This window comes from Sciurus carolinensis, chromosome 4, assembly GCF_902686445.1.
Source record: "Sciurus carolinensis chromosome 4, mSciCar1.2, whole genome shotgun sequence".
Lineage (NCBI taxonomy): Eukaryota > Metazoa > Chordata > Mammalia > Rodentia > Sciuridae > Sciurus > Sciurus carolinensis.
Window position 1 is genome coordinate 42,316,679 of NC_062216.1, and position 24,917 is coordinate 42,341,595.

General features: G+C 33.5%; 1 protein-coding gene across 17 annotated transcripts in view; it reads right to left on the reverse strand.

The window, feature by feature from the left end:
• The window catches only part of Pcm1 (pericentriolar material 1), a 100,830-nt gene that overhangs the window by 8,337 nt on the left and 67,576 nt on the right, over positions 1-24,917 (reverse strand). For 12 of the 17 annotated variants that reach the window (XM_047550268.1, XM_047550271.1, XM_047550267.1 and 9 more), the window contains 12 exons: positions 24,044-24,164; positions 22,449-22,607; positions 22,046-22,182; positions 21,115-21,249; positions 18,259-18,456; positions 15,875-15,937; positions 15,495-15,630; positions 14,902-15,062; positions 12,102-12,174; positions 10,819-11,075; positions 8,818-8,910; positions 8,614-8,728 (listed from right to left, as the gene is read on the reverse strand). In XM_047550268.1, the coding sequence (XP_047406224.1) occupies positions 8,614-8,728; positions 8,818-8,910; positions 10,819-11,075; positions 12,102-12,174; positions 14,902-15,062; positions 15,495-15,630; positions 15,875-15,937; positions 18,259-18,456; positions 21,115-21,249; positions 22,046-22,182; positions 22,449-22,607; positions 24,044-24,164 (1,648 nt within the window). Of the gene's footprint in view, positions 1-6,458; positions 7,127-8,613; positions 8,729-8,817; positions 8,911-10,818; positions 11,076-12,101; positions 12,175-14,901; positions 15,063-15,494; positions 15,631-15,874; positions 15,938-18,258; positions 18,457-21,114; positions 21,250-22,045; positions 22,183-22,448; positions 22,608-24,043; positions 24,165-24,917 lie in introns of those variants that run through there. The other 5 variants (XM_047550263.1, XM_047550275.1, XM_047550265.1 and 2 more) reach the window with 2 other exon arrangements.

Genomic DNA, 24,917 nt, shown 5'->3' on the forward strand with positions numbered 1-24,917 from the left:
CAAATTCAAGGCCAACCTAAGAAACTTAAACCCTGTCTCAAAATAATAATTAAAAAAAAGGGTTAGTGGCGTAACTCAGTGACAGAGAACCCCTGGATTAATTCTCCAGTATGAATGAATGACTTAGGAATAAATCTAACCAAGGAGGTGAAAGGCCTCTATAATAAAAATTATAAAACAGTACCAAAGGACTTTGGAAAAGACAATGGAAGACAGAAAGACCTCTCATGTTCTTTGATGGGCAGGAATTAATATTAAAATTACAGGTGATGCATGCTTGTAATCCCAGCAATTTAGGAGGCTGAGGCAGAAGGATCACAAGTTTGAGGTCAGTCTCAGCAATTTGGTGAGAACGTGCCTCAAATTTTAAAAAAATGAAAAAGGCTGGGGATGCAGCTCAGTGTGCTCGGCCTTGGTTCCAAGCCTTAGCACTGTCAAAAAAAAAAAAAAAAAAAAAATCATTAAGTAAATTAGGTCATTGTCTCAGGCAGGGCTGCTAGAGTTGGTTGATTCCCAAAGTTTGAAGATAATCTATAGTTATCTGAAACAGGAAAGAATTCTCTTGTCTCTCAGAAGCCATTAAAATCATTTTTGTGTTCCTAAAAAAGTATTTATTTTCCCCAAAAGAGCCAGCACTGAGTAACTAATAAAGGCTCAATTAATGTGTTCTTTGGTTGCAGGTGAATAAAAGCAAGGTGTTCTATTTGTAGTTCTGGCTTCTGCTTTCCCTGCATTCTTGTCTTAGAACACTGGGTAAAATCTACAGTACAATATGGAAACGAAGTTATAATTATGGTCATGCACTTCTTTTTCTTCATTCTAAAAGAGATGTGCCTAATTATTCATCATTAAGAATGGTGGTAGCACGTTTCAAAAGAAATCATTTCTCAAAGTAAGAGTACCCTTCTAGTCCTTTTGGCTTTTTAATTGACATGATCATGTTTTTTCTCTTTCAGCCTATAAATGGAACATATCACATCAATAGATGATTCTACTATTAATCCATCCCCAATTAGGATAAATATAAATTAAATATCTGTACACTGTCAAATCCATTTTGCTAATGAGTAAAACTGACCCATCATTTTCTTTCTTCATATTGTTCTTATCTAGCTTTGATATTCAAAACTTTTATAAGGATAATCAACCAAAAAACACTCAGCCTTTTTCATTCACTCTGAATTATCTCCAATCCCTCTCCTATTGTTTATTTATTTATTGGTACCAGGGATTGAACCCAGGGTCACTTTAACCACTGAGCCACATCCCCAGCCCTTTTTACTTTTTATTCGGAGACAGTGTCTTGCTAAGTTGCTGAGGCTGGCTTTGAACTTGAGATCCTCCTGCCTCAGTCTCCAGAGCTGCTGGGATTAAAGGCATGCACCACCACACCCTGTTTATTATTATTATTAATGTATTATTACTATTAAGATACTGGGTATTAAATCCAGGGGTGCTTTAACATTGATACATCCCCAACCCTCATTGAATTTTTTTTTCTTTTTGTACTGATTGAACCTAGGGGCACTTAACAACCAAGCCACATTCCCAGCCTTTTTTTATATTTTATTAGAGACAGGATCTTGCTGAGTTGCTCACAGCCTCGCCAAGTTGCTGAGGCTGTGTTTGAACTCATGATCCTTCTGCTTCAGCCTCCTGAGTCACTAGGATTATAGCATGCACCACGATGCTCCCATTCTCTCTTAAAACCAATTAAGCCTACTCTGGTCATATTTTCTCCCTACCACTGTGAGACAATTACACTTGTCAAGATGATTGGTGGTCACTATAGTGCTAAACCTAGAGGTCAATTCTCAATCCTAATTATCCAATTAGTATATTTGATCCTGTTCCTTGAAACACTTTCGACTTTGGCTTCCCAGACTCCATACTTTTCTTCGGTCTACTACTTGACTGACGAAATGAGTGCTGTTTTTAAAATTGGAGTTCCAGTTCTCAAACCAATTAAGGGTACACCATATGGGTTGGTATGAAATTGATACTTTTCATTCCATTTTTGTTCTAAATTATGACTTTTAGTTTTCTGTCATTGTCCTTCTCTATTTCCTTTCTTTTACAAATAAACTTGATATTGTGTCACTTGACATACTGTCCAGTGACAGATGTAGTTATAAAACATTGTTGAAAAGCAGGTGTCAGAGGTATTGGCAGCTAGTATCTTACAAGTCTTCAGCAATTATATAAAAAGATAAGACTTTTAATTAATGTTTTCTTCTACCCAATCATCTTTGTAGAATTTCTCCTTGGCAGGCTTAGTTTTCTTATTGCATAGTGTTTTTTGTAAAAATGTCTTCGTACTTGGCAAAGACAGAGACAACTTTCATGGGGCTTGACAAATAACTAATGTAGTACTTAAAACCTTGGTGCAAATAGAAACAATGTCACTGGAAAGTTGGCGCAAAATTTCTATGACTATACACCTTAGCCCCCCCAAAACCTAGAGAAATGGTAAAAAAACTGTAAGAAATAGCACTGAAAATATATATTTGTTCAAAAATATAGGCAAACATTTGTGTTATAACATTTTGATAATATTGCAGGTATTTTATTTGTCATACTGACAAAATGAATGCCCATTTTATCAGAATGTTCTCCACAGATAAAAGAGAACACAGGCACACATGGATACTCCTTTATCCTCTGTCCTACTCAACCAAACTCTCCAATAATAGGAAAATACTGGGGGCAAGAAATCTATTTTCCAGGTCAAAAGCTGTTGGTAAGATTAGAAGTAGTAGATAGAGAGGAATTCCAATTGCTCTAGAGTTGACGTCAAGTTGTTTTTGTTTTCCTTAAGTGAGAGGTTAATAGTGGTGGTGATTTCACAATTATACCTGTCATCTACAACAACATTTGGAAAAATCTACCTAATTTTTTCCCCTTTTAACCTATTAGTATTTGACACTGAAATCAGTAATTCTAGAATGTTGTGAATAGTCAAAGTAAAAATATTAGGTCAGCACCAGTTATTACTCAAGTGGCGGATGAATGTTGTAGGCAGGCAGCATCACAAAGTTGACAAACACCGAGCACCAATCCTATCCCAGCTCCTGTTTGGTTGCTGGGGATACCATGCTGAACAAGTCAGACATGCATTTTAATTGTAAATGAGGGGAGACAGGTGTGAATGATAGTTTTAGATGGTAATTATAGGAAGAAAAGAAAAAGGATGCGATAAAGAATAGAGGGTGTTAAGCTAGAAACCCACAGCTCAAGAGTCAAGTTTAAAAGCAGTCAGATAAAAGATACGTTGCATAGAGAATAATAATGCCAGCAGACTTGCTTAAAACACACACACACACACACACTTATAATGGAGGCCAGAAGACAACGAATGGACATTGTCAATTGCTAAAAGAAAAAAAATGCTGTCAAACTAAATTTATATCTTCTCAAAAGAAGACCTAAATGAATAGAAAGTTATACTACGTTCATGAACTGGAAAACTCAATAGTGTTTACATTCCCATTTCCTTCAACCTGATCTAAATATTCAATGCAATTCCAATAAAAATCCCAGCAGGTTTTTGGTTTGCAAAAATTAACAAGCTGGTCCTAAAATTGGAAATGCAAAATTGCAAAGGACATAGAATAGCCAAATATTTGAGAAAGAATATTTTAGATGACTTAATTTCCAGATTTATTTCAATGCTAGTCAAGATGATTTAAAGAATAGATAATTCAATGGAATTGAATTCCATTCACATACATATAACCAATATCCACAAAAATGATACTTTAATAGGGAAAGGACAGTTTTTTCAACAAATGATGCCATCTGAACCTCTATGTAGGCAGGAAATAAAATGATCCTTATATCATGCCATACAAAAAATAAATACCAACCAAAACCAACAAAACAAAAAATCCAATTACTAAAATGAAAAATAGACCTAAATGTGAAGTGAACCTGAGGTAGAAACTGGACATGTAAAGACAAGGAATGTCAGAGTAACAATCAGAGTTGCACAAGAACCACAACAGGAAATGCTGGCTCTTCCAGTCAAGGTGACTGGGCAATCTTATTTGTATAGTGAAATCCAGACTCCCTATCTGTTTGACAGATGAGCTGTTTATATAGTAAAGTAAGCTGGACAAGAACCAAGTCAATTTTTGAGTAAATGAGAAAGTTTTCTACAAAGTGTTATGTATTAGTCATACTAATTCCTGATTTTATTATGTTTTGACATCTTTAAAAGCTCATTAATCAGAGACAGAATGGGCCCAACGGGTCTAGCTCTCCCTCTAGGCCAGGAGCAGGTCTTCGATATGGAAACTGAGCAATCTGATGGTCAATAGCCTCAACCATCTCCTTATGTAACTCTCACACACAAGCCAGTATTTTCCCTGGTTAACATGATCCCTGATCAAGGTACCAGAAAACAGTACATTCCTATAGCCCAAACTCCAATTACTATGTAGAAGGGAAATACAGTTCTTCAACTGTATCTATCTTTAATATGCAAGCAGAGAAAGAGTTGCAACGTGCAATAACTCCAACGGAATTATTGGAATTAGCCAATCCTAAACGATTATTCACCAAGTTCAGATGAACCAATTATTTCTTTCTTGGCTACTCTGCCTTGCTACGGTTTTCCCCAGGAAAGCTCAATAAAGGCTCTGCCTAGGCTTTCTCTTGGATCCTGTCTTCTGCCTCCTAACTGGCATGTGTCAACACCCTCACTGGGACCTGTGAGCATAATAAGCTTCTTCCTTATAAATCTCATTCTCATTTCCTCCTCTAGCCACAGATTTATATGTCATATCCAACAATGACATTCTTAGAATAGTATGTAAAATAAATGTTAACTAAGAAATAACAAAGCATATGTTCACTGTAAAAACAATGGTCTAAAGTTGAATAAATCTTTCTGGTCAGTGTGTCATTTTTTGTGTCCTGATTTTTTTTTCTTTTTCTACATTAGACACTGTCAAATAATCCACAGTTCTGCAATAAACTCTAAAGCATACATGAGTATGTAAATTTAAATAAAAATGCAATTCAGGGTTGTATATAGGATATACATTTATTAACAGTGAAAAAGCATTTACCCAAAGTGAATGTTACAAAATACAAAGAGTATCTTCACAGTCTGGCTAGCTCATCATTTTAGGCATTTGCTCAACCTGCATAGGGTTTCTCTCTCTCTCATTTGACCTTTTCCCCCCTCTATCTCTAACCAAAGTTTAAAATGTCAGACAAACAGGAATATTAAATGCCTAACCTTTACCAATAGTTACTAGAAAAAACATTAAACAACATATCTGCTCTCAAGTCTAGGTATTTAAAAACTAAAATATCTACTAAATTCAAAAAACAACAAATTAGAAGCTATAACAAAAGCTAGTTTAATAATGTTCACAGGTACCATGGTGATAACTAAAGTATTAAATATAGTTCTTCTACTCTATCCTTAATATGCATGCAGACATAGACACCTGCAATATGTAAGGCTTGACTTGAGAACCAAAATGAAGTTTTTCTCCCTTCCTAATTAGAGTCAAGAAATACAGAATCTGAGTATACATACAAAGTAACTTATTGTTCCACTTTCCTTTAAGTCAGTTCAACTAGATAATAACCCTCACTCTGGACTAATAGTTTTCCATATAGGTTTTATAAAATTGGAGATACATGTCTTACACAATTCAAACTAAATATCAACAGAATAAATTTCCCCATAGGGAAATTCTCATTTAGTATTCCTTGGTTAGATATTACAGTTTAAACTTGATACTAAGGTATCAAACAAGAAAGAATTTTAAAGGAATACCAAGCTAGTTCTTTTATTATAAAGTATTTTAGACCATTGGTAACAATTTGAAAGACTACTTGGAACTAAGAACTAATTCCTCATATTTTTCAAATTTTACTCCAGGAAGAATCTATAAGATTAACTGGATCTTTTGACATCTATGTGCCTATGAAAGTATGGGATAAAACAGTCAATCACCATTTAAAAGTTGGTTTAATTAGTTATGAAGAAGTCACATAGATTTTCTTTATTTAATACTTCACCTGTGAACCTGTTTTTTACTACATACAGAATCGACCACTAGACCTTTAAACTATTATCTCAAAAGACAAGAATCTTAATGTTGTATTACATAAATTTAGATTTTATTTACCCCTACTTGAAAGGATTTGGTTTTTCATTTAAAATTAACCAGAAGATTACTGATTGTGCAGAAATGCTAACTTTAGAAAGCTTATTTTAAAATCCATATTGAGGCATTATAGACAGGAGTTGCAATTCTGGAAAATATTCATCTAATAGATAATTATGTAAGTTCTAGGTAAGTACATATATTCTAAACTTAACTTCTTATGCAATTTGAATAGATTAACATATATGTAGTCTATGATAACTTCACAGATATCCTGGATATGTTTATAACCTGTCCTATTCTTTTCTTCTTTTTCTTCTTCTTTGTGTGTGTGTGTGTGTGTGTGTGTGTGTGTGTGTGTGTGTTGCTGGGGATCAAACCCAAGGTCCGTGCATGATAGGGAAGCACATTATCACAGTCCTGCTTTATTTATATAGAGGAATAGGACCTGCAGGTATTCAAAGAATATTAATTAGATCCAATAGCAGAAACACTGGCATATGTGCAAGACTGGCCCAATGGCGGGGCTTTACAATAAATAAATGTATTTCTCTAATTCTCAGCCACTGCTCTCTCTCAATTGCCTAATACTACATAGAACAGCAATTTGCTGTAGAGAATTCAACATAATTTCCAAAAAGATATTTTACAGATAAGTTCAAACTTTATTTAAAACTACAGTTTAAATTTAATGTTACCAAACATCACAATGAGAAGAAAATCAAGACCATAAAAGCAAGAGGAAAAAACAAAAAACAAAGAACAGCCACAGTATATAACAAGGCTTAACTCTGTCCAGAATTCAGTTTCTGATGTTTTAAACTGCCATGGGCAGAAATTAACACACCTACCAAAAATGCAGTGTCAAACTAATTTACATTTTATACAGATCATAACAATGTTTATTTAGGGTCATTTTCATATATGTGATGACTTTATAAAGAGAGAGTTAGATGAGTCTCTGAAGACATCTCATACACTCTGGGCTCCCACTGTTTCTGAAAAACATAACAATAATTAATGCCTTATAAACTATTTGATGGATTAAGATATTACTTACTAAATTTTACTTGTAATATTGTTTTCTTCCCTTACAGCTTTTAGAATACAATATTAAAAAAGAGATCCTAATTTAGCTCCAGTTCCCTGATAACACACACAGTAAAAAATAAAGGCAAGGATTTATTTCAGGATGGCACACGGAGCAGATAGTTCTTATATTTCAAAAAGACGCCAAAAAAAAAAAAAAAAAAAAAAAGAAATAACTGTAAAAGGAATTAAATTTAGATCAACAACAAAAAAGCTGGTAGTTAGAAATGAGAGAATAGGACACACCAACAAAGTACAGGAAAGCCCAAAGCAGAAGAGCATACTGTCCAAGTGTTCTCATACTGTGCAGCTGGGATGGTTGCCATGTACTAGAACAGGCAGAGAAAACTGAGCTGGTAACTGGGGCATTGACTGAAGGTTTCATATTTGAATGGTTTGCCCTTCTCTTCCCCATTTGTGGAAAAAAAAATTTTTTAAAAATCATATATGATTTGAACCAATTGATGAATTGATGGAGAATAACAAAAAGAGAATCTTTTGATCTTGATGCAAGAAGTATTATTTGAGTGGCTCATTACACTTTTACACCCATGCTACTAAACCTATAAAAGAGTAAATCTGGGACTATAACTTGACTCTACAATGCGTTATATAAAATCATCTTCAGTTAAAGTATATATATAAAGACAAAATGTGCATTTATTTTAATAACCTTAATAATGTAAGAATACTTAAGAAGGTAAGAGGAAAGAGGGAAGAGTAAGAATGAAAATGACCCAAACTGATAGAACTAGAAAAGCTGTTGGTTTATTTTTAGTACCAAACCCAGAGGCACTTTATCACTGAGCTACATTCCCAGTCCTTTCTTTCTTCTTTTTACTTTTAATTTTGAGCTAAGGTCTCACTAAGTTGCTTAGGCTGGCCTCGAACCTGCAATTTTTCTGCCTCAGCCTCCCAAGTATCTGGGATTACAGGTGTGTGTCACCATGCCTGGAGAAAGTATATATATTTAAAATAACAAAGATAAAAAAAACAGAAAAAAAAAAAAAAAAAAACCAAATATAGGAACACTGAGGAGGAGGGGAAATAGGTCTAAATACACATTTGTTATAGGAAAGAAAACCAATAATGAAAAGAAGTGGGTGCTTGCTATTTATCATTAACTTTTTGTACCTTTCTTTAAATCACATGCTTGCATAAATTTGCTAAAACTGAAGATTTTAAAGATGAAAAAATTATCTGATAATTACATGAGAATATTGTTTTATAAATTAAGCAGCTAAATTAAAATTTTTACAGAATGTCTCCTTTTTGATATGAGGCTTAAATCTCCCAGGAGCTAGTACCACACTAAAAAAAATTTTTAAATCCAAATGGTAGTATCATGATTCAAATTTTTTTCAATGTAAAATTAAAAGTGATGAATCTTACTTACCAGGTTCTTTTAGTGTCTGAGAATTTCCAACTAATTCTTCAGTCTGCATTTCACATATTTCACCAGATAAATGATTTTTCTGTTGTTCTTCTACCATTTTCTTCCTTAGATCTGCCTTTGGAATGAAGATTAAAAATATAAAAAATTCTCATCTCAACAGTATCTGTTATATAAAGACAAATTTAATTAAAGACAAGCAAATACCTCTGAATATATTGTCAGTTTAAGTGGTAAATCTTCAACTTTCACAAAATCTTCTTCATCAGACTTTTGGCTTATGTTACCAGATTCTGCTTCCTATAAGATAAATTATATTTAATGAAAACTAAAGCATTTTATCTCTTGATCTACATCTGTCATCCATTCCAAGAAATAAAGTGCATTCTTAAATGTAAATATGTATTAGTAATTCTAAGATTTTCTCTTATATTCATATTTATATGAGTGTAACAAATCTAGAGTTTGTTCAAAGGTTTACACATCTGCAGCTGTGGGCATACTGTTGAGATTTTTTTTTTTTTTTGGGGGGGGGGTGCTGGGGATTGAACTCAGGGGCACTCAACTATCAAGCCACACTCCCCAGTCCTATTTTGTATTTTATTTAGAGACAGGTTCTCACTGAGTTGCTTAGTGCCTCACTTTTGCTGAGGCTGGCTTTGAACTCGAAATCTTCCTCCCTCAGCCTCCTAACCTGCTGGGATTACAGGTGTGCACCACCATGCCCAGTGAAGTATTTTTGTTCAAGAGCTGATTTTCATAGACTTAAGAAAGATATAGTAGAAGTTATAGGGAGGGCTAATTAGAAAATTAGGGCTAATTAGTTCCTTTTGGTACTGGAGATTGAACCCGGGGCATGTTTAACTACATTTCTAGCCATTGCTGCTTAGCCTCAAACTTGTGATCCTCCCACCTCAGCCTCCCAAGTCACTGGGATTATAGGCATGCTCTACCACTTCTGACCCTTGACAATTTATTTTATATTCATTAGATTAATTTTTATAGACCATGACTTTAACCATTTTACTTTCATGCACAAAAACTTTCAGAAGGGATCTCTTTCTAAAATTCAAATTTTAGACTCTCTAAAATCTCACTTCAAGTTATTTCAATTAAGTAATTCAACTAATTTTCAGTTTTAAATGCATACATTTACTGTCAGTGAGGAAAACAAAACAGCATAAGAGGGTTCCTTTCTTCTAATGTTTTTAAACCATTGTAAGTCCCTTTCTCAGGAGTTATTAAATCATAATTGTGAATTTATGTTCAAGAAGTAAATCAGTTTTAATTTTTAAATAATGAAGTACCTTTCTTATATCTAGAAGTATTTTTTTAGGTTAAAATACTATGTTACAAGTCTTTTTGATTTTGCTGAGGAGAAAATAAAGCATATAAAACATATACAACCCAAGATCCAAAACATAACCTGCTAGTGTAAACTTAATTGAAACAAAGGTCCAGAATAAAATTAAACTTACTACTTACTATCATAAGTACAGATTTCCTAGTATATTTTCATGCCATTCACTGTACAGAAATAAGGACTCTATTGCTGTCAAATGGTTTTATTTCAAATCCCAAATGTAAACTTTTAGGTTTATCAAAGACTTGTAAAATTTCCTAAGTAGTTGAAAAGTCAAAAATGAGTAGTGTATTGCTGGGCATGATGGTGCACGCCTGTAATCCCAGTGACTCGAGGCTGAGGCAGGAGGATCACAAGTTTCAAGCCAACCTAGGCAACTTAGTCAGACCCTGTCTAAAAACAAAAAAAGGAAAGAAAAAGAAAGAATTGGGATATAGCTCACAGGTAAAGTTTCCCTGGTTTCAATATTCAATACCAAAAAATAAATAAATAAATAAATAAAAGGATGGTATGAGAGGGAAAGATTAATGATGACTCATGTATCATCATCACTTCAGATCTAAACTGAAAATGAACTCTTTCAAAGTTGCCACCTAAAATCATCTCTTTTGGTTCTCAAAACTATAAAAAGAATAACCTTTAGGTTTTAGGATGGTCATCTTATTCACTATTGCTCTTTGAATAAAGTTCAAAATAAGTGTGACTATGAAATTAAATGTTCTGAACATATCTAAACCTAAACACAGTGGAGCTTGGTTTACACACTTAAAATGTTAACCTGAAAATGAAAAACTAATGCACAAAAATGAAAATCAAAAATAACTGGAAATTTAAGTGATACATACATAATCATTCACTAACACTGGAGATTCAGTATCTGGACTTCCAGCGAGAGAGCTTTCAGGAGTTTCCTGAGCAGATTTAACTTCTTTGACTCTAGGCACTAAGGTTTCAATTTCAGTTAAAGGTAACGGCAAAGGGTTAGGTTGTTTAGATGAATCAATAGTAGTAAGTGAGTCCTTATGGGCAGCACTATTTAAAGGTTGCTCATTTTCCAAGATATTGAGGTAACAAGGTTTCACAGGAGAGCTATCTTGGTCATCTGCATCAAAATAAAGTCTTAATTTAACATTGGTGCAATACAAACAGTTGTTAAATTTACAATAGTAAATAAATACAATAAGTTAAAAAATAAATACAATGCCAAATAAATACAATATGCATGAATGAGAGTAATCAAAAGACACTCATGATCCCCAAAAAAAGGTAATTAAAAATTTTTTTAGCTGCAGTTTACAAATTTAGTTCATCAGATTTAATCTGGGGACATTAAATAAATATCATGAAAGTCACCTGATTTCTAATGAATCAGAATTTTCAGAAGTTAAGGCCCCAGTGGTTTGGATATGAAAGGTGTCCTGCAAAAAGCTCATGTGTTAGGCAACATAGGAATATTCAACAGTGAAATCATTAGATTATGAGAGCTGTAATCTCACTAGTTGTTTAATCCATTTGATGGATTAATAATTTAAATGGACTACTGGGTGGTAACTGTAGGTAGGTGGGGCATGGCTGGAAGAAGTAAGTCACTGGGGATATGGCAATGACTGTATATCTTGTCTCTGAATCCTTGATCTCTCTCTGCTTCTTAGCTGCCATGAGCCAAGCACCTTTCTTCTGCCACGTCCTCTGCCATACTATTTGCCTTATCATAGGCCCAGAGCAATAGTGTTGGCCAACCGCAGAATGAAACTCTGAAACCATGAGCCCAAAATAAACTTTTCCTTCTCTAAGTTGTTCTTATCAGATATTTTGACCACAGTGATAAAAAGCTAATGTACCCAAATATGGGTATTCAATTAAAAAAAAAAAAAAGTCTCATTTTATCTAAAGATGGAATAATTTTTTGGTGTGGGTAAATATCTGTCAAATATTTGTAACTGCTGTTTATAGAAACAAAGCCCTCTTATGCTTTTCTACAAAAGATTTATTGGGAGAAAAAAGATATATATGAAGTCCCAAGCACCTTTAAACTTACATTAGTTAAGAATTTACATTTGTTTTAGTTTTAAACCCATAAAAGGCACTTTAGGTAACTTTAAATTGAATAATTATTTAGATTTCTTACTTCTACTAGTGGGTTCTTGTTCAGATGGAACATTTGTGCTTCCAGCTGTTTTTTCAAGGTCATTTTGTAGAACCTAGACAGAAAAAGATTTTAATATCAGGATTTTAAAATACATGGTCACTGTAAAGATGACCGTTTCTACTATGTGGGTGGTTTTTGTTCAGACTGAGAGCTTCAAGCAAGGAAATTTAAAAATAGTTCCCAAAATGTTTTGAGGAAGCTCTGGTTGCACGGACAAGATGGCTAAGTAAAAAAAGTTTCTTGGGCAAACTCAAAAAAAGTTGGTGCAATGGTGCACACCAATAATCCCAGCAACCCAGGAGGATGAGACAGGAGGATCACAAGCTCCAGATCAGCCTCGGGAATTTAGCAAGTTTTAATATGAAAATAGAAAACAAAAGGGACTGGGGATGTAGCTCAGTGGTAAAGTGCCCTGGGTGGGTCGATCCTCAGTACAACAAAAAAACAAAAAACAAAAAGCAAAAGTCTCACAAAACAATTCAGTGAACTGAAATAAAATATACCATTTTTTTTCTCACTTATTTTAAATAAAACTAAGAGACAGACATATACATAGACAATAAGTGAATGGGAGAGGAACTGATCAGGAGGAGATGATGAACAAAGCCAGGTGCTTTCAGTCAGAGAAAAGAACAGAAACTGAGATTCAACTCACAATTCCAAATATCAGATTCTAGGGTGGAAGGCATATGGTGGTGGAGCTGGTGATGAAAAGGAAGTGGTGGTGGTAATTCTTTAAAACTGTGTAAGAAAAATATGGACTTCTAGGTTCCCATCCCAACCTCAAGAAGAAAATGAGAAATTACATTTTAGAGAAATTGATTAGTAAGCCTCATATCTTGGAGGAAAGGGCAGGGTAAAGAAGGCACAAATAAGGACACAGTGGGCCTCCTTCCCACATTTAGCTTCAGAATACCAGTAGCCAAGATTATATACCCCAGGCAGGAAAAGACAGAGGATCCTTCTTTTTAAGAAAACTAACCCACTCTGAAGAAAAGACCGGTTCGGAGTTAGTATCAGAAAGCTGGCTGTCTACCCAAAGGCCCCACAGAGGAACCAAAAGGAATCAAACCACTTCCTGCCATATAGTCTTTAATATAAATACCCAAGTTTTAGGAGATTATTTGAACCAAGTCTCCAGGTGGGATAAGAAAAAATAATGCTTCCATGAAATAACTCACCACTATAAAAAAATAGCAATCAGGAAAAAATGTGTCTAGAAATACAAAAGATAAGAGGTAAAATAAAAATGACTTCATACCAGCATTAAGGCCAAGGAAATCTTTCGGAAAGTACAATGAAAAGAGAAAGCAATGGAATAAAAGGGAGAAAGGAGAAAATTAGTTGTTGATCAACCCACTAAGGTTAACAATATCTGATAATATCAACTCCAGAGGGAGAGAAAAGGAAAAATCGTGGGAAATTAAAAAAAAAAAATGAAGAATTTACCAATCAAACAACAGGATATAAATTCAAAAGACCCACAAGTATACCTGTGACAAATAAATGAAAGGAGACTTGCAACAAGGTACATTATTGCAGTATTTCAGAACTTTAGGGGGAAATATCTTTTGGAATAGGGAGGGGAAAAAGAGATCAAGGATGAGAACTAAGAAAGGCATGGTATGTCTCTTCAGCAACACAGGAAACTGGACAAGGAAGCAACACCTTCAAAGATTTAAAGGAAAATATTTTCAACACCAGAGAACTAAGACTTGTGTAGATATAATGCATCAAAATATTTGTCTTTTGTCAGGCATGGTAGTAAACCTCTGTGATTCTAGCTACTAGGAAGTTTGACTGCAAGTTCAAGGCAACTGAGAAAGAACCTGTCTCAAAAAAATAAAAATGGGGTAGAGCTCAGTGGTAGAGTGCCCTGGGTTCAATCCCCATACCACAAAACAAAAACAAAAAGCAACAACAACAAAAAAACACCTTTTTTTAAGCGTTACTACAAGATATAATTCCCCCAAATAAGGTAGTAAGCCAAAAGAAAAGACAGACTGGATTCCAGAAACAGAGATCTAAGAAAGAAGATAAATGAACAAATGTAATTTCTACATTGGTAGCTATTTTATAGGTCTAAAGAGCCAAATTTAGAATGTACCAGGAAGGTGGAATGCTCCAGGAAGGAAAAAAATGATAAATTTAGTTCGTACAGAAATTTTGCTGGGAGGTTCATACAGTTACGAGGGGTTGGGGGTACAGCAGAAGACTTTAAATGTTCCAAGAACATTAATAAAAACTAATGTAATTATAAATTCAATAGAAAGATGTACAACGCTTATAAATAAGCAATATTTACTTGGCTCAGTAGTTAGTAGTATTTACAGTTTCATCAAGTCTAAATAGTTGGCTAAATTTAGACAGAAACTCATACACACACATTCAGAAATACTGAGGTTAAATAGCAGAAGAAATTATAAGGTGTTGCCTCTAGGACAGAATGAAGTAAAAGGAAAGGAAATGATTTAATTTTTGTTACAAACTTTTTCATGTTATCCCGAGGACAGAAATATAAAGAGAAATTAAAAACCCAAATATTCTGTTTTATTGTTTTTTAAGGTGTGTTACAAAAAAAATTAAGTATTAAAGTGCCTTAAAAAGTTAAACATTACTAAATATAAAACAGTGTTTCAGATTCTAATAAGTATATTAAAGATGTCTGCATAAATGAAAACAGAATTGGAAAGCTATAAACTGACATTTTTCAGAAGGCTCTTGTTTTCAGTAACTGAAATAAGACTGGTGGAAGGTGTGCTGGTCTACACTGGAATACCTGATTGTCTTGCTCATTTTCTTCATTAGTTTCAGTATTAGCCTGAAGTGAGGTCTGGACATCTACAGGGCTCTCTTCAAATTCTTCTATTTCTTCATCCTCATTCTCATCTTCTCCACTTCCATAATTAGTTAAAGCTTGAGTTTCAGCTTTAGACAAATCTAAGTTGATTAATACAATTTGTAGTAAACTTTATCACTGAATATTTTTTTTGTTTCTGCTTTTTTTTTTTTTTTTTTTTTTGAGACTGGTCTCAAATGATATTTTGGCTTCAGTCTCTGAGTAGCTGGGACTATAGGCACATGCCACCAGGCCCACAGCACTAAATCTTAATAAAGACTACCAATGCATTCCTACATAGTACTGGTGCTTTACATAGATATGTAAAATCTTTAAACTGTAAGTACTAGAAACTGTGGCATAAAAAGGCCAGGTAATTTAATCAGGGCCACATAGGTAATTTAGTCAGAATTGTATTAGAATTCAAAGTCAGAGGTTGATACTTCTGTTTTCATTATACTACTTTAAATTATTTAAATAAGTGATCTATAAAGAACCAATGCATACACATGGTTCGGGACTTTTAAACTTACTAATAGATACTGGACATCCTTCACTTTCTTCATCTTCCTCTTGATCAGAAACATCAGATCTTACATTCTTGGGACCTTCAGCACCATACACCTCAGATGTTTGAATCTGCTTAACTGTTTCAGTTTCATCCTTATCCTGGCAAAAATAATTTGAGTAATTAATTCCTTTAGATACTTTAAAATGGTATATAGTTAAGAAATACAAAGAATAATTTCTGACACTCTAATTTTATTTTCAAATGGAAAAAAAGTTTGTCAGAAGAAACAACATTTGATAATATAATTTAATATTATCAAATATTAAGGTAATTGCCCTAAAAATTATTTCATATTTTGTTCCCAAAGAATTATTTTACAGGCACAAATTAATTAGCACATACTTTGTCTTCATCATCAATCTCTCCAGCAGGTGATCCATGATCTCCTTCAAGAATCCTTTTGGCCTATTAGTAAATCCATCAAACAGAATTTAGCAAAACAAGTAGGTAATTCAATATTGCATTTTTAACCATCATATAAAGAGAAGGATACTTTCTTAGAAATGTAAAGTCAATTCTTTTGTTTAAGCCTTTTAAATTAACAAAATAAAAAGTAACCGTACTTACATCACTATTTCTTGGACACATAAAAAGGCATCTCAAATTACTAAGTCAAAAATAAAAAACATCATTCTCTTCCACCAAACCCCATCCTTCCTCAATCTTCCCAGAAAACTGGGAACCAGCCTTTGCTTACATTCATTATCTACCTCTAAACCATGGAACATCTTACTGACTTAATGATTAACAAGCATTTGTTGCTGCACATCCATCTAAGGCATTAGCTTTTAAGTTCTTACCTGAACAATTTGAAGAGTCTTAAAACTGGTCCTACCACTTCTACCTCTACTCCCCTCCAATACTTGTTTAATATGGTATTCAGAAATTCTTTTAAATTGTATGTGAAATTGTCATTACTCTTTCAAACTTCCCCATGGGTTTCCATCATATAAAGTAAAAAATAAATGTCTTTATGAGGCTTAAAATGCTCCATAACTTGACCTTGAAACAGAATAAAAGGAAGGGCCTCTATAAATTAAAAAAAAAAAAAATTTGTAGTTGTAAATGGACAGCATGTCCTTATTTGATATGTTTATATTTTAGGTGGTGCTAAGGATTGAACCCAGTTCCCCATGCATGCCAGGCAAGAGCTCTGCCACCAAGTCATAGCCCTAGCACCCCCTGAAAATTGAGAATAACTTCTCCATGCTGACAGTAAAGGTTGAGACCTACAACCCCCAGACTGATAGGTTCCAAGAAAGCTAAAAATGAACATTGCCCCCTGCCTGTCAAAAACAGGCTAACTACACACACACATATATATAAAATCTTGCATTGTCTCACTTTGCTGCTTTTCTTTTAAAAAGTTGTCCTCATCCCCAGAGTCTCCCAAAGATACAATATTCAAAAATGAAGTTGCTTCTATCTTCCTTCAAAGCTGGCTTTGAATAAAACCTATTTTCCTACCATTTGCATCTGAATATTTCTGGAGCAGCAAAAAGCCTAGCCTCTTCCCTGCCACCAATATTAGTGCTGCCTAGTCCACCTCCATGAGATGATACATCATCTATATTCTTACAACTTCCCTCAATGTGCTACTTCCTCCATGACCTTTTCTGTTCTCCAATTGGTCAACCCTTCCTTAGCGTTGTTACACTTTAAGTTTTCTCTGAATGGAAAGCTATTTTCTTTCATTCTCATTGTGAACTCCTTATTTTTCATGGTTTAGCTCATATTTCACTCAAAGGTGAAGACTACTAGCTAAAGCAGACTGAAAGACTTCCTTTCAATCATTTATTATGATGCTATGTTGTTTTATTTTCCTTAAACTCTAAAGCAATGGCTGAAATGAATTTATGCCCGGAATATAAATGTCATAAAAAGTATGAAGTATGTAGTTTGACTTTGTCTTCTTTAGATTCTGAGGAAGAAAGGTTATTTCTTTTTACCTGGGTCTTGGCCTGCTTTCCTTCTCGTGATCAGAAGGCCAAGATGGCCAAGAAAAGGGTGAAGATCTAGGGGAAAAGATTCCTGAGAAGAATAAGATACAGGAGGAACAAACTCAACCAAATTCACCTGGTCAAAATTAGTCTGACAAGGGAAAGAAACTATAGGAGGATATGAAACTAAATTCCTAACCAATAAACAAGCCTGTCTGTGCATATATCAACCTTTGGAGACTCTGGGGATTGGTAAAAGTAAAGGCAGGTAGTTGACCAAAGACTAGATCCTAGTCCTCCTCTCCTCTTTCGAGACTAAATAAGTGACAATGAAGTTAACTAGACATGTGACAATGTACATTTAGCACAAATTCCTATCTGTATTCTGCATTCCTGATTTCTTTTTCTTTTTTTCTCTTTTGAAGTGCTTGCTTGGGATCAAACTCAGCTATTCACACATAGTAGGCAAGTGCAGTACCAATCCCTGCATTTCTGATATTTACTGTTTTCACTCCTGAAATTTAATATGTACCACATGTACTGAATTAATAAATCTGATTAAATGATTTTAAAAAGTAACTACTTTGGTTGAAGTCCAATATAAATGTAGTTATTAATAATGATCATGAACCATACTTAGGGCTGGGGATGTGGCTCAGAGATAGGATGCTTGCTTTGCATGCATGAAGCCCTGGGTTAGATCCATAGCATACACACATACAAACCCCCCCACCACCATATTTATAGGCTAATACTATTCCTAAAATCAAAATGAATGTTATTTACCTCTTTGGCATAAGACTGTATCACTCCAGCCGCTTCTATTTTCCTTTTGCATCTCTGTTTAACAGTTATACTATTATTATCCAAATCCTGCATGAGTTTAAAGAAAGCCAATTCATTAAACAACACTTCAGATATCTCCACAAGAAGATCTTCTCCACAGTCCTTCAGTTTTCTGCCCGCAAATTTTGCCAGTGAATCCTATGCAAAGATAAACCAAATGATTTTTAAGATCATAGAAAACTTTACTTGTGGGTACAGTAATATACATGATTAAAAGATTAAATTATAATACTTACCTGGAGAAAATCAGTATTATTACTTTTAAGTACTGAAACACTTGAAACTAAGATTACTAAGGAAAGACAGGTTAATATTACTAAGTTACTAGGAATTTTGCTAGTCCTGCTTGAAGATTATACAACAAAAGGAGGCAAATAACCTATGGTCATCCATAAATTTAGTCCTTATTTAATGCACTTCCTGGGTACAAACAAAATAGGGGATTCCTAATTGCAAAAGAGTTCCAGACAGTACATACTGGGTGTATACATATGCAATATCTTTATACAGTTAACGAGTCATTAAGTACTGTGAGAGAAAAATACAAAAAGTCTTCCACATCTAAATGGTACCATTAATTTTAGTTTCCCCTTTATATTAACCAACCAGTCATTCTAACTAAAATTTTCTTCAGAATGTTTAAACATAAACTTTAGTTCAAGTTGAATTTTAGTATCATCAAATGAAAGGGACAATATTATTCTATTCTACACTCTACAGTTGAAAACACTTCCCTCTTCTTTCTTTAAAAAAAAATATAGAACGCCATTTAGAAAACAGACAAGCAAATATAAGCAGTGTCCCACTACCCAAAACAAACGATCTAGTTCAATCATAGAAAGAAGTACTCAGCAAGGCTGAGTCTTTTGTGAAAAAAATTCTTGAATAGATTTCAAAAGGAAAAACTAGACAACAATAATTTAAGCTCTAGCTCATGAAAACAATTTAATACTCAAGGCAGAATTTCACATAAATTAATTTGCATTCTCACATATGTGCCCCTATGAAAAAAACAGGAATGAGGGGGGAAATAACTCAAATTTTCTTAGACTTAGATAAAAAGCTTGTTTCCAAATTAATGTTTTGGATTCCACTCACAATTACAACAGTGGTAAAAATAAGGGAGAGCGGGCTAGGGAGATAGCTCAGTTGGTAGAGTGCTTGCCTTGCAAGCACAAGGCCGGGGTTCAATCCCCAGTACCACACACACACACAAAAAAAGAGTTGTGTAGATCTTGATAAACAAAACGTGCAAATTATAAACAAACTACTTCTCTTTCAGTCAGATTCTAAAAGTTAATTCTTCTGTAGAAATAACCTAGCTAATTAAATTTACTAAAATTCATTTACTATAAGCTACCTTAAACATTTTTAATACTTCAGGTATTTCTACAAGAACATCATAGTATTTCAGTTTTCTGCCAGCAAATTTTGTCAGAGAATACCATTTAAAGGATTCCTACTGACGTCTTTTATTCCTGATAAATTATGTGTCAGCACTATTAAGTAGAGCCTGGACAGTTTGTGACTATTACTGAATTTATCACTTTAGTTTTAATATTAACATGATAGAAATTTACATCTAGTTCAGGGTTTAAAAAAATTAACAAAATGATAATACTAAATCCACAACCAGTATAAATGCAAAAAAAAAAAAAAAAGGAAAAAATTTCATAGGAAAATAATGCAATAAAATGAAATGAAAATGTATTATCTAATTTGGAGTAATAATCCCCATCACTGAATCAAATGTTTGATATAAGGAAAAATAAGGTAGTCTTACTTAACATAGACTTTTTCGACCTGGGCCCTTTTTTTTTTGTGGTGCTGGGGACTGAACTCAGGGCCTCAAACATGTTAGGCAAGCACTCTACCACTGAGCCACAACCCCAGTCCTCAATCTGGGCATTAATGACATTTAGAATTAGAGAATTCTGTTGCGAGAGACTGCTCTGTTCATTGTAGGATGTTTAGCAGCATGTCTGACCTTTACCTAGTACTTCCCTTCCCCTTTCCCTATCTCCCTCTACCACACCTGCTGTATGGTGATACACGAAATGTCTTCAGACATTACTGAATGTCTCCTGGGAGGCAAAAATCTCCCCAAGTTGAGAACCACTGCCTCGATATTAAATTACTATACATCTCACTATAGAATACTGATTACTAAAAGATGGGCAAGATGGGCAGGAAGGGGGATATGAAGGGCCAGCTGAGGAGTACCAAAAGGAAGTTAAATAGAAGGAGCAATCTCTTGCATTAGAAGCACAGTCAGAAGACATATTATATATTTTAATAACCTATTATATATTTTATGAAGATCTAGAAAAGAGTTCAAAAAGTTTCTAAACATAAAGACATGATAAAAAGAGGGAACTGCTAATTACTCTGATCTGATTAGTGCTAAAAAGTTTCTACAATTGATAACTGGTTTCTAGCCTCTAAAATTTCCTATATTAGTCAAAAACTATCTTAGAAAAAGTCACAGAACATTTTAAACTTAAAAAACTGGGTAGAGGAAAAAAAATCAAACCAACAGATTATTAAAGTTCAGACATGTCCTACAGGTGATCAAATTAAATGAAGACACATGCAAGTCCTAGTATAATTTTTTTAATGAAGGAAGAAGCTAATAAGTATTAAAATGCTACCCCAAAGGCTGCTAGAATGATGACTACTTGAATAAATTGTTTAATGCCAGAAAAGTAACAAAAAACCCCTAAAACAACAACAACAAAACAAACCAAAGCCAAAACAACTAACCAGATGGTAAGGCATAGAAGTATGAACTCTTACTTGTAATATACTTCCAAGTTGCTTATGAAAGAACTTCACGAACTCCTTGCTCTCATCATTTTGCTGAGTAAGGGTCAAAACCATGCGTCTTACTGAAGTGAGAAGTTGAGAAGAGCATATTTCATCCATGTGTTCCTAAGAAAAATCCTAGTTGATTAGGATATATACTTACCTACTGTTTAAAAACTTTTAATTCACAAATTATGAAATTTCATTTCTCTTGCATAAATAATTCTTAATTTTCAGATATACATTTGGTAAAAAGATCATTCACAAGGGCAGTCAAACTCCCACTCTACACACACCAGTTAAAAGGTAGTAATATATTATGTGATCCAACACTTTCATCATTTTCTTTCTGTATTAAAGAGAACTAACCAATCCTAACAACGAAAAACGTCTCTAGATATTATGAAATGTCTTGGATCAGCGATACCCTCTAACTTTCTTACCAAGTCACTTTGGGCATGTTTCTTCTTACCTGTCCTTTAAAATCATGTGTGAGCTACAAAACAATCTCAATTACTGTTAATTTTTTGAGGTGAGTCTAAAGAACTTCTATATCAAGTAATCTCCACAAGAACAAAGGGCTTGATTTATTCACTGCTATGTTCACAACACCTGACATAAAGTAGACGTTCTACAAATATTTTTGAATGAATAATACTGTGTAATCATTAAAAATATGTAATAGAAAGATCTCCAAAGATGTTTATGGTATAACATGAAAAAAGCACCATGCACGTGTACAAATTAGTACAAAAAGCTCACAAAATGTTGCTGGGGCTATCTCTGGGTGAAAAACTATGAGTCATTTTTAGCTTTCTTCTTTTGTTTACCTGTACTTTCAGGATTTACTATAATGAAGTCTTGTATGAATCAAAAATCAAACTACAGAAAGTTTACTTATTTTTTAAAAACTACTATTTACCTTCAAAAAAGGAATGACTTCTTTCATAATTGCTTTAATCTGTCGATCCAGCTGCTGAGTATCAATTCTAGGACATGGGATGCTAGAAACTTCACTTATAGGTTGTTGCGAAGTATGATTTTCAATAATGGGAGCTTCTATTTTTTAAGAAAAATAATACGTTAACAAAATGAAGCCTATAACATTGTACATATGCACTTGTAACACATTTTAAAGAATACTAAGTTGTAATAATTTTATGCTAAAATAATAAAAGGAAAATCTATGCAGTTTTTAGCAGTCCCAACAATTAAGAAAAAGCAGTAATCAAAAAAAAAAAACCACTATTAATATGCCAGGTAGAGCTTTTAATTGTTTTCTATGAAACTATGATTATTATACTTCTAATCAATCTAAAACACACCTTCTAAATTATTTACTACAGTGGTGGCGGCAGCAGCATCTGCATCCTCAATAACTCTGCAGGTGCATCTCATATTTGAATTACTTTCAGCCTCAGTCTTCATTCGCTCATATTCTCTCATTCTGGCTAATGCCTGATCTAAGTGAATCACGGTGTTACCTGCATTTGGGACAGAAATATTTTTAGTATACATAAAAGCAAACTTTTCACAAATTTCTCAAAACATAATGTTTGAACATAAGGGAATAAAATTGGCTTTAAACAAGTTCTAGGAACTATATTAATGGGGAACTTTATTTACATCATCACATTTATTTACCTAATCCTTACAGTAACCCTATAAAGTAGATGACAGTGTGTTCATTTTCAGAGAACTTTAGTAACTTGCAAAGATTTCACAGTTAAAACAAAAAAGTAGGGATTTAAACCTTAGGTTGACTGAAGTCCATATTTGTTCACTATATCATGTTTCATTTAAACAGTTAAAAGAAAATAAATTCCAAAATATCACACAAATTCTACAGAAAAAATCCAATCTAACACAAGCAAATAAGGAAAAAAACCTATCAATGAGAGTTTCTAATTCTCCTATGTCCACTTCAAACAATGTTAGTAGTGAAGGGTTGTTGGGGAGGAAAAAAAAAAAAAAATCAGTAAAAGAAAGAACATAGGCAACACTTAAAAGTCAGTAACTCAGGAAAGGAAGGATAAGCAAAGAGGGAAAGGGTTAAGCAAAGAGGGAAAGGGTTCGTAATGGAAAACTGCCTTCAAAATTATATCAATCTTGGGCTGGGGAGATAGCTCAGTTGGTAGAATGCTTGCCTTGCAAGTACAAGGTCCTGAGTTCAATCCCCAGCACCACAAAAAAAAAAAAAAATATCAATCTTCTCTTCATACGAACAACTAGAATAATGGTAAATGGTACATGAGATTATTTTATCAACCAAGTGCCCTAGAGATCTGAATGATGACTATCTGGGTATCCTTTGGTAGGTCACAGCATAAAAAATGTTATCAAGTACATTTCTTTCCTCTAATTTCCTTTCCAAGTTTAACGCTCATTTTATTTTGTTTTTAAAGTCATGTAAATTTCCTTTATTTTACTATTCATGAGGAAAAAACATAATGTGACATGCTTTAGCATTACCTGAAATTTTTATACAGGTTATTGAGGCTAAGAAATTTGAGTTCTTACCTCACACTATGAAGTTAATATTTTTAATGAAAATGTGTTTGAATAAGGCCTGAATTTTTCTCATTAATTAGTCCTTTAAGTCCTTTAAGGACGACCTTTCCTTTGAGGAGAAGGAAATTAACATTATTCATGCTAAAAAGTTATATACATTTTTCCCCAAGAACACAGCAAGGTCTATAAGATCCCTGCTTCCTTAGTATCTGCAGGATCTTAAAGATTACATAAACTGCCCAAGGTCAAAGAGTTAAGAATACTGAATTTAAACTAAGACTTTTAGGTCCACATTCTTTAAAACACATATTGCCTTTCTAGTTGTTTTCTTATTAATGCAATTCAAAGACTGAATGAGATCAGCTTAAAGTCATGTTGAGATGATTAAAAAAAAAAAAAACCTGCTTACCTAGATCATCTGTTGCGAAAGGCTCAAAATTTGAAGATACAGACATAACACTAACATTATCAGCATCATTTTGCTCACTTATTTTATGTGTTTCTCTTTCAAAGTTCTTCTCAAAAGTTTCCTAAGTTATAATGAAACAAACGAAAATCACTAATATTTTCTTAAAACATGTTGTAAATATTAAAGATCTAACAAGGAAACAATATTTGCTTAACATTATACTTCTGAAAGAGATGTTTACAAATTATGAGTATTCCATCCAAGCAAAACTGTGATATAACCAAAGTTACTAAGGGTTGAAAGTCACAGAAAACATTAAAATATTAAGGAACCTTACAGAACACTTTTCATGTAGATAAAAAGTCAGCTGATTAAAAATTCTAAACTAACAAAATTAAAGTTTAATTAAAATTTAAATTATTCCCACACCTTTATGGACATTCTCTTATCTTCAAACCTTATTTAACATTATTTTGTATCAGAAGAAACACAAAAGTATCATTTATATTTTTTAAAAGAAATATTTTATTTAAATATAATTTACATACAATAATGTACCCACCCATTTTAAAGATGGTTTAAGGAATTTTGACAAAAGATACACTTATATGAACAGTTTTCTGAAAATAATGACCATTTCCATTAGCCCAGAAATTTCCTTTGCACCCCTCCAGAGCCAATAACACCCCAATTATATAATTTCTATCATTGTTGAACAGCTTTGCTCATTCTAGAACTTCACACAAATGGAATCATGCAGTGAATACTATTCAGTGTATGGTTTCTTTTGCTTAGTGTGCTTCGAAAATTAATCCATATTGTTGTGTGTTTCAGAAGTTCATTTTTAAAAAAATGTTGAATATATCCCTTGCAT